This window comes from Vulpes lagopus, chromosome 22 (assembly GCF_018345385.1).
Source record: "Vulpes lagopus strain Blue_001 chromosome 22, ASM1834538v1, whole genome shotgun sequence".
NCBI classification, from domain to species: Eukaryota; Metazoa; Chordata; class Mammalia; order Carnivora; family Canidae; genus Vulpes; species Vulpes lagopus.
The window spans coordinates 10,472,594-10,489,959 of record NC_054845.1 but is presented as its reverse complement, the minus strand read 5'-3'; the positions used below and the strand labels follow the sequence as shown (position 1 = coordinate 10,489,959).

The 17,366-nt window shown below is 35.1% G+C and overlaps 1 protein-coding gene across 3 annotated transcripts in view; it reads left to right on the top strand.

The window, feature by feature from the left end:
* The window catches only part of TRAK2 (trafficking kinesin protein 2), a 65,254-nt gene extending 48,125 nt beyond the window's left edge, over positions 1 to 17,129 (top strand). For all 3 annotated transcript variants that reach the window (XM_041737128.1, XM_041737129.1, XM_041737130.1), the window contains 7 exons: positions 1,441 to 1,578; positions 4,240 to 4,319; positions 4,873 to 5,076; positions 6,947 to 7,245; positions 8,384 to 8,632; positions 10,452 to 10,557; positions 13,159 to 17,129. In XM_041737128.1, the coding sequence (XP_041593062.1) occupies positions 1,441 to 1,578; positions 4,240 to 4,319; positions 4,873 to 5,076; positions 6,947 to 7,245; positions 8,384 to 8,632; positions 10,452 to 10,557; positions 13,159 to 13,837 (1,755 nt within the window). In that variant the 3' untranslated portion in view covers positions 13,838 to 17,129. The remainder of the gene's footprint in view (positions 1 to 1,440; positions 1,579 to 4,239; positions 4,320 to 4,872; positions 5,077 to 6,946; positions 7,246 to 8,383; positions 8,633 to 10,451; positions 10,558 to 13,158) is intronic.
* Positions 17,130 to 17,366: the final 237 nt, after the last annotated feature.

Below are 17,366 nucleotides of genomic sequence, written 5' to 3'. Positions count from 1 at the left end.
GGGAGAGAGGATGAATAGTTTCATCTTTATGAGTAAGAATGATTAAAGGTTATTACCAGATTTTAAATAACAATGAAAGAATAATATTAAATTATGAGATCAAAGAAGTAAAGCAATTTAAAGATTCTGTCCCTAAAACTAATAACATGACATCTTTCTTGATTAATAGGGAAAACCTTGTCTTTTATAAGATTTTTTAAGAATATGTGACCCTTTTACCAGTCTACTGTAACCCAACAGTTTTTTAAAATAATTTCTAATAATAGGTGTTTTTGCAGCTATGGCAGGAGAAACACCAAAAATATTTTACTTTCTATCTATATAAAAATTCTGTTTATTAGATATAATAGTGGTTCCCTAGCAGACATAATAATCACCTGGCAAAATGAGTTATAAATGGATATTCCTATGCACCATCCCTAAAAGTTTCCAATAGAGTAGGTCTACAGTAAGGGTCTAGAATCTGCATGATCCAGTCCACATACCACACTTGAAAAAAATTTTTGAAACTAAAATGTACTCTGAAAATTATAGGGCAGGGCAGCCCGGGTGGCTCAGTGGTTTAGTGCCTGCCTTCGGGCTAGAGCGTGATCCTGGGGACCTGGGATCAAGTCCCACATCAGGCTCCCTGCATGGAGCCTTCTTCTCCCTCTGCCTATGTCTGCCTCTCTCTCTGTGTCTTTCATGAATAAATAAATATAATCTTTTTTAAAAAAAATTATATACTCTTTTGCCATACTTACATACCTAACTATATAAAGAAGATTCTGAAACAAGGGAGGAGAAACTACTTGTTTAGGATGATTGAGCACCCTGGCAACATATATAGTACTTTGTAGACTTCATATTTTCATTTACGACTTCAGAGTGATGTTTAAAAATATGCACATCTAACATGCTAGACCTAACTTGACCCACAGCTATTACTCTACCTCTGTAATTATTTTAAGATTTTATTGATTGATTGATTGATTGATTGATTTGGGAGAGAGAGCGAGCATGAGCAGGGGGAAGGGCAGAGGGAGAAGCAGACTCCCCGCTGAGGAGGGCTCAATCCCAGGAACCCCAATCTTGACCTGAGCTGAAGACAGATGCCTGACTGAGCCACCCAGGTGCCCCACCTCTGTAAGTTCTTTTTAAGGGTATGAAACATTAAATATTGAATTAATGGTTACAGTTACTTCAGCTACATTTCAGATTTTTAGGTAATCATGTTTATGTGTAATTCTGACCAAAACATCCCTAGTTCTGGTGACTTAAAAATTGATAGATATATATAGATATATACTCTCCCTGCCTAGTTTGTTTTAGAGCTTTTCTGTTGAAAGTATATTCATGAAGTTATCTAGCCCTCTGGATAAAATTAATACTTATCCCGATGGGGTTTATTTTCCCCATTGTCATTTTGAAAATATAACTAATTATCATCCTTTTTTTCAGCTGCATGAGTTACAAGACAGGAATATGGAATGTCTGGGAATGTTGCATGAATCTCAAGAAGAAATAAAGGAACTTCGAAGTAGATCTGGCCCTTCTGCTCATCTTTACCTTTCACAGTCATATGGAGCTTTTTCTGGGGTGAGTTTTTCTGGAAAATCTATTACTTGTTTAAGGAAACTGGCTTAAGATTAGATTGTTCTGAGAGTGATATGATTTCTGGTGGTGTAAAGTATCTTGAGAAGAGTTAGCATGGTTTGTCCTTGTTTCTGGAATTCATTTATTGATTTAGGCCTTGATTTACATATTTACCTCTATCTTAATACTCTTATTTACTGCAACCTTTCTTCTAACAGATGACCTTCCAGGTTTATTGTTAATATATGAGATGAACCCTAAGGAAATTAGGTTCAGGCCTGTATACCATAGAGCTGCTTAATAAACTTGGGTAAGCATCCTTACCCTAGGCCCACCACATGCTACTTATTCAAATAGAACTCTGAACAGCTAAAACCTCTTTCAACAGATCTTGAGTTTCTTGATATATTTAATTCCACCTAGAGTATAAGTGCCATGAGAGCAGGACTCGTGTTTGTGTAATTCATCAATATATAGTATTTTTTGAATTAAAGAAATTAGTGAAAACTTGTGAGTTTATGCCAGAATTTGTAATATTGGTTCAAAGAATTATTTTAACAATCTGGTTCATAAGTACTTATAAGCAATCCTGTGATATTTTTAAAAGACAAACTATAAATTATAGTAGATTTTTTTGAAAAGCATGGGAACAGGATTTTTGTATTTTAACTTTTTATTTTGAAATAATTTTAAACTTAGGGTAATATTGCAACAATAGTACAAAAACTCTCATATATTCTTCACCTATATTCATCAGTTTTTAACATTTAATTACATTGGCCATATCATTCTTTTGTTTTTTTTTCTGGACCATTTCACAATAAGTTACAGATACACCCTATTAACTTCTACTACTTCAGTGTATATCTACCAAAAATAAGAACTCTATTTAACCACACTAGAACCATCAAAGTCATCAAAGTCAGGAAATTATCATATATATACTATACTGTCTCATCCACAGAGCTCATTTAAATTTTGCCACTTGTCCCAACCATGTCCTTTGAAGGATATATTACATTTGGTTGTTTGCTTGCCTTTCATGACCTTTGTAGAATGTCCTCAATTTGGGTTTATCTGATGTTTCCTCAGGATTAGATTCAGGCAATGTATTTTTGGCAGAAATAATGCCATGTTCTTCCACTGGAACAGGAGGCTCACATTGTCTATTTATCCCTTTACTGATGATGTTAATTAACTTTGATAACTAGGTTACAATATATCTGCCAACTTTTCCCACTCTAAAGTTAATCAGTGTTGATAATTAAATTAATGTTACTAATTAATTTTGCAATGATGAAAATTGGCAGATGCTACCTTAGACAAGTGGTCCAAGTTACTATTTTGTGGAAAGATACTATACTTTGAGACTATTTAAATATCCTGTTTTTCTTAGCAAACTTTTATCCACTAGTTTTAACATTCCATAATGGTTCATATTTGGCTCATTTATTACTATGAGGATTGCCAAATGGTGATTTTCTAATTCCATAATTTTTTCAACATTTATTAATTGACATTGTTTTGTCAGAGCCTTTCTGCTTCATTCATTCACTCATTCATTCATTCACCCATTCATTCATTTATTGAAGGGCAGGCAGGGTAGAGAGGGAGAATTTTTAGCAGACTCCACACCCAGCATGAAGCCTGACACGGAGCTTGATCTCACAACCCTGAGATTGTAACCTGAGTCAAAATCAAGAGTCAGGTACATAACCAACTTAGCCACCGAGAAGCCCCATTTCTGCCTCATTTTAGTCAGTGGATTATAATACATTATTACTATTTTATATTTTGATACTTAAATTGTACCAGATATGGCCAGTGGGATCTCCAAACTTATCTTGGCTTTTCCTGTCCCAGTCCTGGAATCAGCCTTTTCTCCAGGGAGGTCTGGTTAGTTTTAATGAGGAATGATACTTAGAATTCAAGATTTGGGTCCCGTATATCCATTGCCACTAGAGTGTTGTTTCATCTAGGCCCTCTCAGCAGATAGAGCTAGAAGATATGTGTGTGTTCATACATACACCCACTCAAACACATCAATATCTATGTTTCTGTCCATATTTATGTTCATCTCTATATATATATATATTTAAAAATATGAGTTCACACCAGTACCTCCAATTCTAGTCATTGTCTGCTCAGCTTCACTGAGCATGGCACCCATGCTAGATTAAATCCTCATCTCTGACTGGGGAAAAGGAAAACCTGCTTACTTTTCCTTTAATGATTTTTCTATATTATAAAAGCTATATGTATTTATTTGTGGAAGAGTTAGAAATTAAAAGAAGCAAAAAGAAATTATGAAATACCATCAGATCCTGACCTTGAGAGAATTATTATTGGCATCTTGGTTTATAGCCTTTCAGACCTTTTGTTTTTTGTGTCTCCATATGTAATAGTTTCTATTTATCATGTTGGTTTTTTCCACTGTTCTGTGAAATATATCATGATAAAAAAATTGGTTCTTGTTAAAAGTTAGATTTCCAGAATATCTCTTTTTTTCCTTGTATTTTGGCCTGTGACAGTTTTCTTGTGTTTTCTTTTATTATAACACCAAAAGTACTGGACTCTGGAGACTCAATTAATTTAAGGATAATTCATTTCTTCTAACAGGCTTCTTACATAATCAGTATAGGAATCTCAAATTCTTTTTCTTAGGAATCTCTGGCAGCTGAGATTGAGGGGACCATGCGTAAAAAGTTGAGTTTGGATGAGGAATCTTCTCTCTTTAAACAAAAGTAAGTACAAATCACATGTATTATTACCCAAGCATTGGGATGAAATTTTTAAAAAGCCACAGCCCTAAGTGATAGGTATTTTGAGATTCAGTTGTAAATCTGCTTAGTATTCAGGTTTTTTTCATAGTGCTCACATTTGTAAGAGCACTCACTTGTTCTGAAGTTTATTTTCTAATAATTTCTCCTAAACTTTAGAGGATAGTCAAGGTGGCTTTATTTATTTTATTTTTTTTTTAAAGATTTTATTTATTGGGATCCCTGGGTGACTCAGCGGTTAAGTGCCTGCCTTCAGCACTTTAAAAAAAAAAATTTATTTATTCATGAAAGACACAGAGTGAGAGAGAGAGAGAGGCAGAGACACAGGCAGAGGGAGAAGCAGGCTCCATGCACCAGGAGCCCGATGTGGGATTCGATCCCAGGTCTCCAGGGATCGCGCCCTGGGCCAAAGGCAGGTGCTAAACCGCTGCTATTTTTTAATAAATTGTACATATGTGTCTCTTCTAAAATACTCCAGTGGTAGCCAGTACAATAATGAACATTTCTTTTTTGACAGAGCCCAACAGAAACGAATATTTGATACTGTCAAGGTTGCCAATGACACACGGGGCCGCTGTGTCCCATTCCCAGCTCTGCTACCTATTCCTGGGTCCAACCGTTCAAGTGTCATCATGACAGCAAAACCTTTTGAGTCTGGTTTACAACAAACAGAGGAAAAAACACTCCTGAATCAGGGGAGCAACTCAGAAGAGGTTTCAGAGTAAGAAACATAGATCATGGCAGTGATTCTATATTTTGTATGGCATTAACATACCAGATTCACATACTTATATTCCAAGTATTGTTCTGTGCCATTCCAAGGAAGTTCTGGAACTATCAGTTTTCATTCAGTAATGATGCCCTATAGCATTATTTGTAAGATAGATCATTGGCTTCATAAAAGTTTTTAGAGTGAAAAGGCTATATTTAATTAAGTGTATTCAAAATGGAACTTGCACTGACCTATAAAATTCTTTACTACTTTCTTCTTTAGTATGGTAAAGTTTGTGTCTAAATCTTTATGGTCTAAGTCAAATTTGTTTGAATCTGTTGGGTCATTGGCAGTTATACATAGCATCAGATAACACTTTCTCATAACCCATGCTCATAATCTCAACTGTTTTGGTGCCTTTAGGATAAATGGTAAACTTGAATACCTATTGAGAAAAAGTAAGTTGCTCTTAACTTCATATTTGTTTAAATTTAGTTTTTTTCTAGTTTTCATTAATTTATCTTACTGAAGTATATATAACTAAAATTAAACAGCATTACTGGAAAATCAGCTGAAGACTTTTGAAAGGTAAATGTTTGGCATCTGAGAGGAATCTTTCCTAATGCAGAAATCTATCCTAGAACATACCAAATATCCAATAAGTATTAGCTATTATCAATGGTAGTAGTGGTGGTGTTCTTACCATTAGTGAACACTAATTGTGGACTAGGAGCTAAATCTTGTTAATCCTGTCAACACCAACCCTGTAGTATAGGTACTATATCTTCTCAATTTATAGTTGAAGAAAGTGAGGCTTAAATCATTCTGTAGCTTGCCCATGGTCACTCCACAGGAGGGTATTGTCACATTTCTGTAAACTACAGAATTGGTGCATGGATGCAATTTGTTTGGTTCAAAATAAAAATTTTGGTGTTTCTAAAAAGGAAAAAACAAAGAAAGAAAAGGATCTATCACCCTGGGTTTCTGTTGTATTTGAATTTGCACCCATAGTAGCTTTCTGTGTCATTACTATGTCATTGTACACAATTACTGTAGACGAAGATCAACAAACAGATCTTTGTGAATTCACATACAGTAGCCAGGAGCAGCTACAGCTAGCTTGACTTGCTGCTCTTTCTTTTGATATCAATCGAAGAAACCTCCAATTTCAAAAATACTGAAAAGTGAACAAGTGTGTTCACAGGACTATGAAAATGTAGTATTTACAAATCTTGGGGGTTTTTTATATATATATATGTTCTACAATATTCATAGAGGATTCCATGGCACAAAGCAAATTATTTCACATTTTAATATTTTTGAAATAATTTATGTTTTGTAGTTAATGGCATATCATAATTTAATGGGTAGCATTTTTATTTTCTTCCTTAGTAGCACATAAAATAAAATAATAATACCTCTTGCAATCAATTGGTATTACAGATTCAGTGCTATATGACAACATTTATTTTTCTGGCTACTTAAATTCAATTTATAGATAGTCGTATCTGTAGTTTCATAAACTGACTACACTTACCATGGTGAGCATTGAGTAATGTTTATTAGTTCTCAAATCAGTATGTTGTATACCTGAAACTAATATAACATCGTATGTTAATTATACTTCACTATAAAAATTAACTGAAATAGAAAAGTTAGTAAACATAAGTATATTTTTGCTTGTCTGAAGTTGCTTGAAATGAGTAAAAAATGATGTATAGTATTAGTGATATTGTTATTATTTCTATATTCTTGATATCTAAGAAAAAACACTATGATTTTAAGATCAGTCTCCTGAACATTCACCATTGTAGAAAAGAGAAGTCTAGGTTGTGTTTATTGCCCTTACAGATCTAGTCAGTGAATGATTTTCCCGTAGGAACGTTCAGAAGGTGAGTCAAGCAGGACCTTCTGGAGATAGTGATTTGGCTACAGCATTGCATCGCCTTAGTCTGCGGCGACAGAACTACTTAAGTGAGAAGCAGTTCTTTGCTGAAGAATGGGAGCGGAAGATCCAGGTTCTGGCTGACCAGAAAGAAGGGATTAGTGGCTGTGGCACCCCCACAGAGAGCCTTGCTTCTCTCTGCACCGACCAGTCAGAGATCACAGACCTCAGCAGTGCCACTTGCCTTCGAGGTTTTATGCCTGAAAAATTACAGATTGTCAAGCCCCTTGAAGGTAATAAATCAGTAAGGGCCATTCTTAAGCCATGTTGCTCATTTTAGCCTTTCCTTTTCCTGGAATTGAACTTTGTATTATAAGAGGGCTATGTGCAGGAGATACCTTTATTACCCCTAAACCTCATTTATATGACAGTCTGTTATAGTACTTTGTGGAAAAAGAGTGAAGAGATCTGCATTCTCCAAGTCATCAGCCATCAGTATTTTTTTTTTTTTAATATAAATGTGAGGGAAGAGGAACATCTTTTCTTGTCCTTAGCTAAGAAATATCATCAACAGCAGTTTTCATGGTAAAATAAATGGAATAATGGTAGATAAATTTAAAAAAATAATATGGATGTAATGCTTCATCTCTACCTTTCTTTTCAAAAAAGACTTCTTTACCAGGAAGTGTCATTTACTTAGAGGTATGTGTGTCTGGGTTGGGTTTTTTGTTGTTGTTGTGTTTTTTGTTGTTGTTGTTTCTTTCCCCCCAAGGTAGAACTTGAATTTAAAATAAATTTATTTTATGGAATATTGATTACCTTAAAATGATTCTGTTGTTATCATAAAAGAGTCTACATATAGTAGACAAAATTTTGAGTAGGTAATATAGAAGGACCCTTCAAACTCAAGGGTTATACAAGTTAGTTTCATTCATTAATGATCAGTGCAGGTATTTGTCAGAGTTGCCCCCTTTAGGGTGAAATGTCTGTAGTGATATAATTAGATATTGCATCTGGTGCGGGTGCTTGGGATGGTCATTCACCATGATTCTTAGACAGAAACCATGGGGATATATCCTCCTTTTAGCATCTCCTTCATGTTCCTATTCTCCCTGGAGAGCCTAGGGAAAGGAGAGTCATGAGCATTGGGAAGAATAGATGTCCTTTGTAAACTTTACTTTTGAAACAGAAAGATTATCATTCATACCTTTAACATCTTGTCAGTCTTCCACAAAGAACTTTATAAAATTTTACCAAAATATTAAGACTAAGTAATTTTATCCTTATTTTTTTACACATAGTCCTTACTTTTATTATTATCCTTACTTTTTTATACATATAATTTTAGCCTCTGTTTCAAGATTGAATATTTGTGGGAAATTTAAAATATGCTTTATGGGTTTTGTTTTGTTTTTGGTCTTGCACATTCAGGATCACAAACTTTGCACCACTGGCAGCAGCTCGCTCAACCAAATTTAGGAACCATTCTTGACCCACGACCAGGTGTCATCACTAAAGGCTTTACCCAGTTGCCCAGGGATGCCATCTATCACCTCTCGGATTTAGAAGAGGATGAAGAGGAAGGTATCACTTTTCAAGTGGAACAGAAACCTTCAGTATCCAAGCCAGTAACAGGAATTTTCCTTCCAGCTATTACTTCAGCTAGTGGTCCAGTTACAGGTAAGAACAGTGCTTAGTGGAGTGTAGTCTAGTAATTCTGTATTCTGACTTACAGTATGGCAACTTGACAGCCTCCCTTTAAATTTAACTTGAATGCACTCAGTCCTGAGTTGAAGAAAATTAATATCTGTGGTGACAGTGGTTCGTAAGCCTTTTGGGCTCAGGATCTTTTTATACCCTTAAAAACCATTGAGAATCACAGACAGCTTGTCTTGGTGGGTTATATCTATTGCTATTTACCATATTAGAAATCAAAACTGAGAAATTATCAAAATATTTATAAACTCATTTAAAAATAATAATTACATGCTAACACTATGTTTTATGAAAAATAGCTATTTAAGTAATGAATAGAATGGTTTTGTTTTTACAATTTTGCAAGTCTCTCACTTAAGGCTTAAGAGAAGATGGCTGGATTTTCATATAGCTTCCACATTCAGTCTATTATAATATGGTTTTTTGTCTGAAGAGTATGAAGAAAAGGCAGGCTCACACAGGTGTGTAGTTGTAAAAGGAGAGAGTATTTTAATAGCCTCTTCAGGTATTTGTGGATAATTCTTTGATATTATACCAAAACTTGATAAGTGGTAGCTTCTTTAAGCTTTATAGAGCAATATGGAATCCAGACCTGTCAGTGAACTTGTCATACTTAGTTACAAAATGTTTTGGTCTATTTACACTTTGAATGCATCTTTTACCCAAGCATGATTTTGTAACATCATGCACTGGTCATTTGGAAAATAGTGGCTCACTGAGTAATGCATATTTTTGAAATGTTAACATATTTCATTGTATAATATATTAAAATTACATTAATATCACCATGTATCTCATCAGTTAAGTCTTTTTAGTATTAGAAAGCTTTAAAGCTCTCAAGGGTGGGTATGAGTTCTCCAAAACTAATTTTCATTTGAGAGATCAAATTTTGTCACTGACAGCAAATCTTGTAAGCTATTTTTGTTGAAGAGATAGGCTCACTACCTTCATTTCCAAGAAAATTTCTGCCAGATAGCCAAGTCTGAATAACTGTAATTTGTTAGTTGTTCTTTCAAGTAAAAATGGTGTTCCATGAAAAAATTTCAACTCAGTTGCCCATGTGCTTTTCCTTCAGATAACCATTGTGTCTTGGCATGCAGAATACTTAATGCTTACTTCCCATTTAACCACACAGAATATTAAAATATAGAGTCAGGATTTAATAAGTAGTTTTTACTGCTTCATCAAGGACATCCTTATGTGAATCTGGCTTTTTTTTTTCTCTTTCTTTTCTTTTTTTACTATTGTGGGTGGACAACAGTGAGGAATATTAGCATAGCTTGATATAGCTTATAGATTTTTGCTAAGGAGTCAGCAGTTTTGCTCATCATTGCTTTTGCACCAGCAGTGCAAATGCCAACCCAGTCAAAAAAGCAAATAGCATCTTGGCATTGCTATAAAAGTAATTTTGACCTATAACCTATGGATTCCTACAAGATCTGCAAACCACACTTTGAAAACCATTGAAGTAGATAGTTTGGCTAGAAACAAGATCTAGAAGACTAGATCTTGTGTGGGGGTGTTTATATTTTTTCAGAATATATATTTCTCTTATTTCTAAGCTATTTTTAATCCTTTTGAATTATAATTTTAAAGTATTGAAGGATTCAGCTCTATACTAGCCAGTTGATACTAATATGATATTTATGTATATTTCATTTCCATATTTGGTGATTTTTGTGCAAGAGAACCTTGACTAATGCTTAATTAATAGTGATGAATGTTTTGCATTATTAACCTAGTCTTTCAATTTTGTTTGATTCCATTAAAATCTCTACTTCAGTTGCAACCTCAAACCCAGGCAAATGTCTGTCATGCACAAACTCGACATTCACCTTCACCACCTGTAGGATATTGCATCCTTCTGATATCACTCAGGTTACCCCCAGGTAAGGGGTCTGGGCAATTTGAGGCCTAAAGCTTCATTCCTTAACTATGTTTTCATGAATTTATTTTAAAAATTACTTTATTTTAACTCCCAGAATTTTAATTAATGTCTTTAGGATATTTTCATTTGTCTTTATGATATTTTCACTTGTCTTTATGATATTTTCACATTGTATCTTCTCCTTTGATCATTTTAACTCTTTGAAGTTGGCAGGGCAAGTGAGTATGTATTGTGTAAGTAAAAAACTAAGGCATAGATAGTTTAGGTAACTGGTCCAAAGTCAGAGAAGTAACAAATGACCCAGCTACAACTATACCCAGAGTAAGCTAAACTACAAGATCTGGGGGACCAGTCCTCAGCACAAGACTGCCCTCACTGGAGGTTCCCAAAACCACTCTCTGGTTTGATAATTTGCTAGAAAGATTCACAGAACTCACCAAAAGCTATTAGGCTCATGATTGCTGTTTATTACAGGGAATGGATACAGGTTAAAATTAGTCAAAGGAAGAGACATAGGTCAGAGGTCTGGGGAGGGTTCCACATGAAAAGTTTTCCTTGTCCTTAGTATTTAATACTTTCCTAGCATTGTTGTATGATGGCACATGCAGAGTATTGCCCACTAGGGAAGCTCATGCAAGCCTCAGTGTCCAGATTTTTTAGTGAAGTTTCAGTGCATAGTCATGATTGATTGATTTATCACCCACATTAGTTGAGCTCACCTCCAGGTTCACTAACCTAAAGGCCCTGGCCTAAATCACATTAGTTGTCCTCTCTGGCATGGCTAACCTTCATCCTAAAACTATTGGGTGTAGCCAGACTCACCTAGCCAGCCTTCATCCTAAACAAAGACACATCCTAAACAAACATGTCAGACATGGCATAGATTACCTCCCGGCAGCTGAGGGCAAAGGCCAGAACCCTCTGGGCAAGGCTAAAGTACTCACTACACAAGCTAGAACATGCATATTCTAACACATAGGTGAGGGTTCTTATTAAGCCACATTGCTGCTATTTCTGTCCTACCACTTCCCAAAAGAATCTAAGGTAGTTTTCAAAGGTACTTAGAGCATTGAGATAATGTTAACTACAAGTAGAAAAGGAAAATGAAGCATATGAAGGGAGAGTAAGGATATAAAATAGAAAAAAACAAGTATGCAAATACTTGTTATCTTTCTAGCTGCCAGTGTGGAGGGAAATAAAACTATAATTTAATGTATATAAGAGCAAATCAATTATTTAGGGAAGCATTTACATTTCATCCAATAAAGATCTCCATAAAGTCTGTGATGAGCACACATATCTGCAATTTTTCTACATTGTTCTTATAATCAGTAAGATAAGAAGTTTTATAAAATGGGTTCTTGGGAGGATTCTCAGTACAAGATAATACCATCATATGAGGTGTACAGTTTGAGAGAAAGAACATACCAGTTCTATGGTAAAGTAGAACCAGGGAGGTGGGAAACTGGGAGAATAGTCTATAGACTGCATCCAATTAGAGGTTCTTGGTTGGACTTGTATAACCAAGGAGTCAAACTTGTTTGTAGTTTCTTTCTTTCATACCAGTTGGTACTTTAGAAAATTTGTTTATTAACAGATGATTAGTTTTAATAATAACTTTATAATCACTAAGAATTTTGTTATCTGAATATTTTGTTAGAGTGATAGTTTATCTAATAAATACTGGTAACATTTTCTCAAGGGAGGGAAATTAGCTAAGGAATTCCCTTCATTCTGTCACCATTTCCTTGAGTACACGATTTCTTAGGGTTTTTTTTTTTTCTTTCTAACAAAATAGAATAAGAAATTTCCAATAGTTGTCAAAGCTTTTAATTATTTTTGTTTTCCCAGAAACACATGTTCAAAGTCAAGGTTAAGAAAAATTTGTTTCATAGGTATCCTTATACTACTATTGTTTGGAATTACATTCTTGAAAATGGAAATTTAACAATTTCAACTTTTATGAGTTCTTAGAAATATAAAATTGTAAGATTAAAAGAAAAAAATTCTCCTTAGAAGAGCATCTTAGGTTTAATATAAAAGATTGTATTTTCTAAGACATTGGATAATTATTTACTCATGGGTTGTTTCACTCTGGTGTATTTCACTATATGGAATGAATATATAAAAATTTCTGAAGGTTACTGTCTTTAATTTCTATCATAAAATTTAGTTGTATTCCCAAAGATACATATTTTGAGTTAAAATTTAGGAATAAAGTTATCTAAGAGTAAACTTTTTCATATCCTATGAAAAGGAGTATGTTTCAATGAGTTAGTAACTTAGTTACAAATTGCAATTAACCAATCATTCAAGTAACATATCAAAATTCTTAATCTTCAGATCTTTCTACAGAGTTCAATTACTGATGTATTGCCTCTTATTCTATATTTACTATAGATAACTAATGTAATTACTTTAAATGCTGACTTGTAAATTACTTTTTATTTTTAAACACTCTCCTGTTCTTTCTTTTCTTTTCTCTTTCTTTTTTCTTTCTTTCTTTCTTTCTTTCTTTCTTTCTTTCTTTCTTTCTTTCTCTTTCTCTCTCTCTCTCTCTCTCTCTCTCTCTCTCTCTCTTTCTTTTTTCTTTTTTTCAAAGCTCTGGGTTCCCTTCATTATCCTGTGGAAGTAGTGGTAGCAGTTCATCAAACACGGCGGTGAATTCTCCTGCTATGTCCTATAGACTCAGCATTGGTGAATCTGTTACCAATCGACGAGATTCCACTATAACCTTCAGTAGCACCATGAGCTTGGCCAAACTTCTACAAGAGCGCGGCATTTCTGCTAAAGTGTATCACAGCCCGGTTTCAGAGAACCCCCTTCTCCAGCCTATCCCTAAAGCCCTGGCTATTCCTTCCACACCACCGAATTCACCATCTCACTCACCTTGCCCTTCTCCTTTGCCCTTTGAGCCTCGAGTGCATCTCTCCGAAAATTTTTTGGCCTCTCGACCAGCGGAAACATTCCTCCAGGAGATGTATGGTTTAAGACCTACACGGAACCCTCCTGACATTGGCCAGTTGAAGATGAACTTAGTGGACAGGCTGAAGCGACTGGGGATAGCCAGAGTGATCAAGACCCCTGATGCACAGGAAAATGGAAGAAGCCAAGAAGCAGAAGTTGGTCTTCAAAGACCAGACTCTGCTGTTTACTTAAATTCAGGTAGCAATTTATTGAGTGGACTGAGGAGGAATCAGAGTCTTCCAGTCATGATGGGTAGCTTTGGCACCCCAGTTTGCACAACTTCACCGAAAATGGATATCCTGAAGGAAAACTGAGGTTCAGCAGTTAAGTGGCCTCTTAAATTAGCACATGAAGGATAGATTTGCACTGATACATGTAGTGTGGTCTGACTGAGAGACAAGGAATGTTGTAGACAGGTTGTGAATGTGGAATGGGGAAAGTGGAAGAATGGAAACAGAATTGGGATGAGGCTCCAATGAATAAGGTTTAATAAATCGAAAGTATAAATGAATGGGTCATGAGTGTTTGGAGGCAGAAAAGGAAGAAAGGTTTAATTCACTCATTCAGTTGAGTGTTCCTATCTTGAGAATAAAAAGTGACTGGACAATAAATTCAGTAATATCGAAATATACCAGATATACTGAACCTGCTAGCATATTTACTTCTAGTAAGCAAAAGCAGGAAGAACCCAGGTTAGGGGATGGGAAGAGAAAGGAAGCAGCTTTGACCATTGCCTATAAAAAGCAGAGCTGCTGGGCTAAGCCCAGTCTGTTACTGAGACAAATGAGATAATTTTTATGTTTTACCCTAATAATAATGTCTGTTTAAATTACATATCCATCAAATGGTATGTACACAGCATTAGCAAATAAGGAATTTTATCTTTTTCATAAAATCAAAATAGTGGAAACTCCCTTTTTGTTTTCTGTTTTCAAGCCTTTGAGCCAGTAGGGGCCCAGACACCACCCAAATTCCTTTTGTATTTGTGATTAATAAAAGTTCATTTTTAAATTTGTATTTTTATACAATACCTCCAAAAAAATACAACATGAATTGGAGGCAGGGGGTCGGGTAGGAAGGATTTACTTTAAGAAGGAAAATATGGGTAGGTTGGAACCAAGGAAACTTGTTTTCAGAATATTTCTTTTAGATAAGTATAGTGGCCAAGGCATATGAACACAATTACTTGTCTTTCAAATTTCCTTGGAGGCTGGAAGGGGTTAAACCAGAAGTGCAATCAGTAGGAATTAGGGAATGTTGTGTATTTATGTCTGTATGTTTTTTGTAAGGAAAGTTAGTTGCAACTAAACTTTTTCCAAAGTGCTATGCATATTTTTCATTGAAGATGACATGTATTTGCACAAAAATTCTCAGGCTTATTAAATTATTATAAGCTAAAGTAAAACCCAGGTGCTTGCTTTGAGATTGTGTTTTTTTTAAATGTCACTGCCTTTTTTCTTGATGTATATAGAATTAGAGAATGAACTTTTTAATGGGAAAATGGGAAAGTCAAAGCTTTTGCTTTTTTCCTGGGATTCCTTTTTTTTTTTTTTTTTTTTTTTTTACAAATTCTGTGAAATGGCAAAGTGAAACTCATGGATTAGGTTTCAGCAGGAAACAGATCTGTTTTGCCAAGTGTTGCTAAACAAGGTCTGTTCTTCATGAAATGACATGGCTTTCTCTACACAGGACAGTTCAGAATAAAACGCCAGTATATGAAAGGCATGATGGAGAAGAGATGAGGGAGGAAGATAATTACTTTTTTTTTTTTTTTAATGGGAGACATATTACTTGATCTTTTTGGAGCTTAATTTTCAAGTGTTTTGCTCCTTTCTTCTGACTTAACTGAAAGGCAGTTTTCTGAAGAATTCTTGGTAAGAGTTTTGCTCCTTTGATTCCCATTGATGTACCTGTTCTGATGGCTGAAGAGGCTCCTTCCTTTCCCCTCTACGGTGCCTCTCCTATATGAAGAGCTTGTGTCAAAAGGTAGAAAAACCAACATGCATGCAGTAGTAAGAATGTGTGAGTATACCATGCTTTTTAGAACCTTAATAAAACTTTTCTAATTTCTTAAAAACAAAAAAAGTTATAGTGTCTTCTCCCCTTCTGTCAGTCATGCTGAAGTCAGCGGACCTCACACATAACATGTTCAGAAAGGATTCCAGCAGGTCCGTAAGTGAATGTAAGTGTCCCTGAATGTGGTAGGCACTCATCAGAAGAATTCTTTGTTTAAAGATGTTGAAATTTCCAGAATATTCCCAACTCACTTTTTAAAAAATGGTATCTGAGTTTCTACTTTCTTAAGTAACTCTGGGGTGCTTATTTTAGCCGATTCTTAAAGTTTTTTATTTATTCTCTAAGAAGGTAATCTTCCTGTTGCCAGTTTCCAAGAAACATCAGGAAGTAGGAAAATATAGGGCCAGAGAGTGTAGTACAAAGTGTTAAATTATCAGATTTGTGTATCTTATATAAATAGCTATGAACTAAGCTAGATTTTGGAGTGTTCCGTACAATTAGTATACTTTTTAAAATAACTGATGCTAAAGTGATCATTTTGGAAGCAGGGTGAAGGCATATTCACAGCCAAATAAGCACATCTAATTAAAGAAAACCAGACTTAAGTTTTTGAAAATCAAATTGATGTTACTATTCCACCAGAAACATAATGATTGTATACTGGTGCATTCTTGTCTCTAGAAATAAATCTGTTTTGAAATTGGGTTTTGCTATTTTTAAAGATGCCACCCAAAATCATTTTTGGTACAGCCTGAGAATCTCTATTCTAACAAAGCTGTGCAAAGTATAGTGAGAAGACCTGAAGCTTCGTAGTAAGTTTCTCCTCCGTTTATCTGTTATACTTTTTAGTCCTGTCGCATTTTAATTTTTCAGTATCAACTGTGTATGTACTTTTATGCCAGTATGGGAAACTCCAATCTTTTTTTTTCTCCTTCAGGAGGGTTCTCAGTGATTATACCTCAGGTATTTCTGAGTATCCTACTATCTATAGGAGGGATACCTTTGTGAGCTCAGAATGAAAAGTTTTCCTGAATTATGATGATCCCAAATCTTATGTAAATAGCCTTAGGCATGGGTCTTAGGGAGAATTTCATGACCATCGTTAAGTAGTTTTTTAAAAAGTTTTATACTTTATGTCCTTGATTTGACATGAATGAACAGACTTTGTCAAAGGGAGGAAATAAAGAGACAGTTCACGACAAGAGCTGATTCTCTTTAAAGGGGTATTTTATACAGTATTCAAAGTCTGTTATTTTTTTCTGACCATTCTAGTACATAATGAGTACTCGGTTACTAACACTGACTTTTGACATCTGGAACTAGAGCTCTCAAGTGCTTAATGGTCCACTGCTTTGATGTCAGATGCCCACAGGCCTGTATCCAGTGCAGTGTAGACCCCATGGTGTCTACAACCGGGTGGTTTCACTGCAGAGCACGGCTGCCCAGGAGTGGTGTTTCAGGGGCCTCTGGTGCAGCCAGGGAAATACTGTTGTGTGATATCTAGGGCTCGGCTTTGTCAAACAGCTCTCCGTGCACCTCCCTTTGCTTTGTCAAATGTAAATCAGATAATAAACATGAGTATCTTCTTAAGTGTTTATTTGCCTTTCTGTGTTTTTGTCCCAGTTCTTTTCATAGCTTATCCTGCATTGAGTCTTTCCTTTCCATTATGCTGGTTTTGGTAGAGAAAACAACCTCTACTTGCCAAACCAATACAAAACAAACCAACAGTACTAAAGAGATCTTATTGTATTTTCTGAGATATGTTTTAAAAACAGAATAAATGAAGTGTCTATATTCGCCATATTGTTTCCTTAGTAAAATAAAATA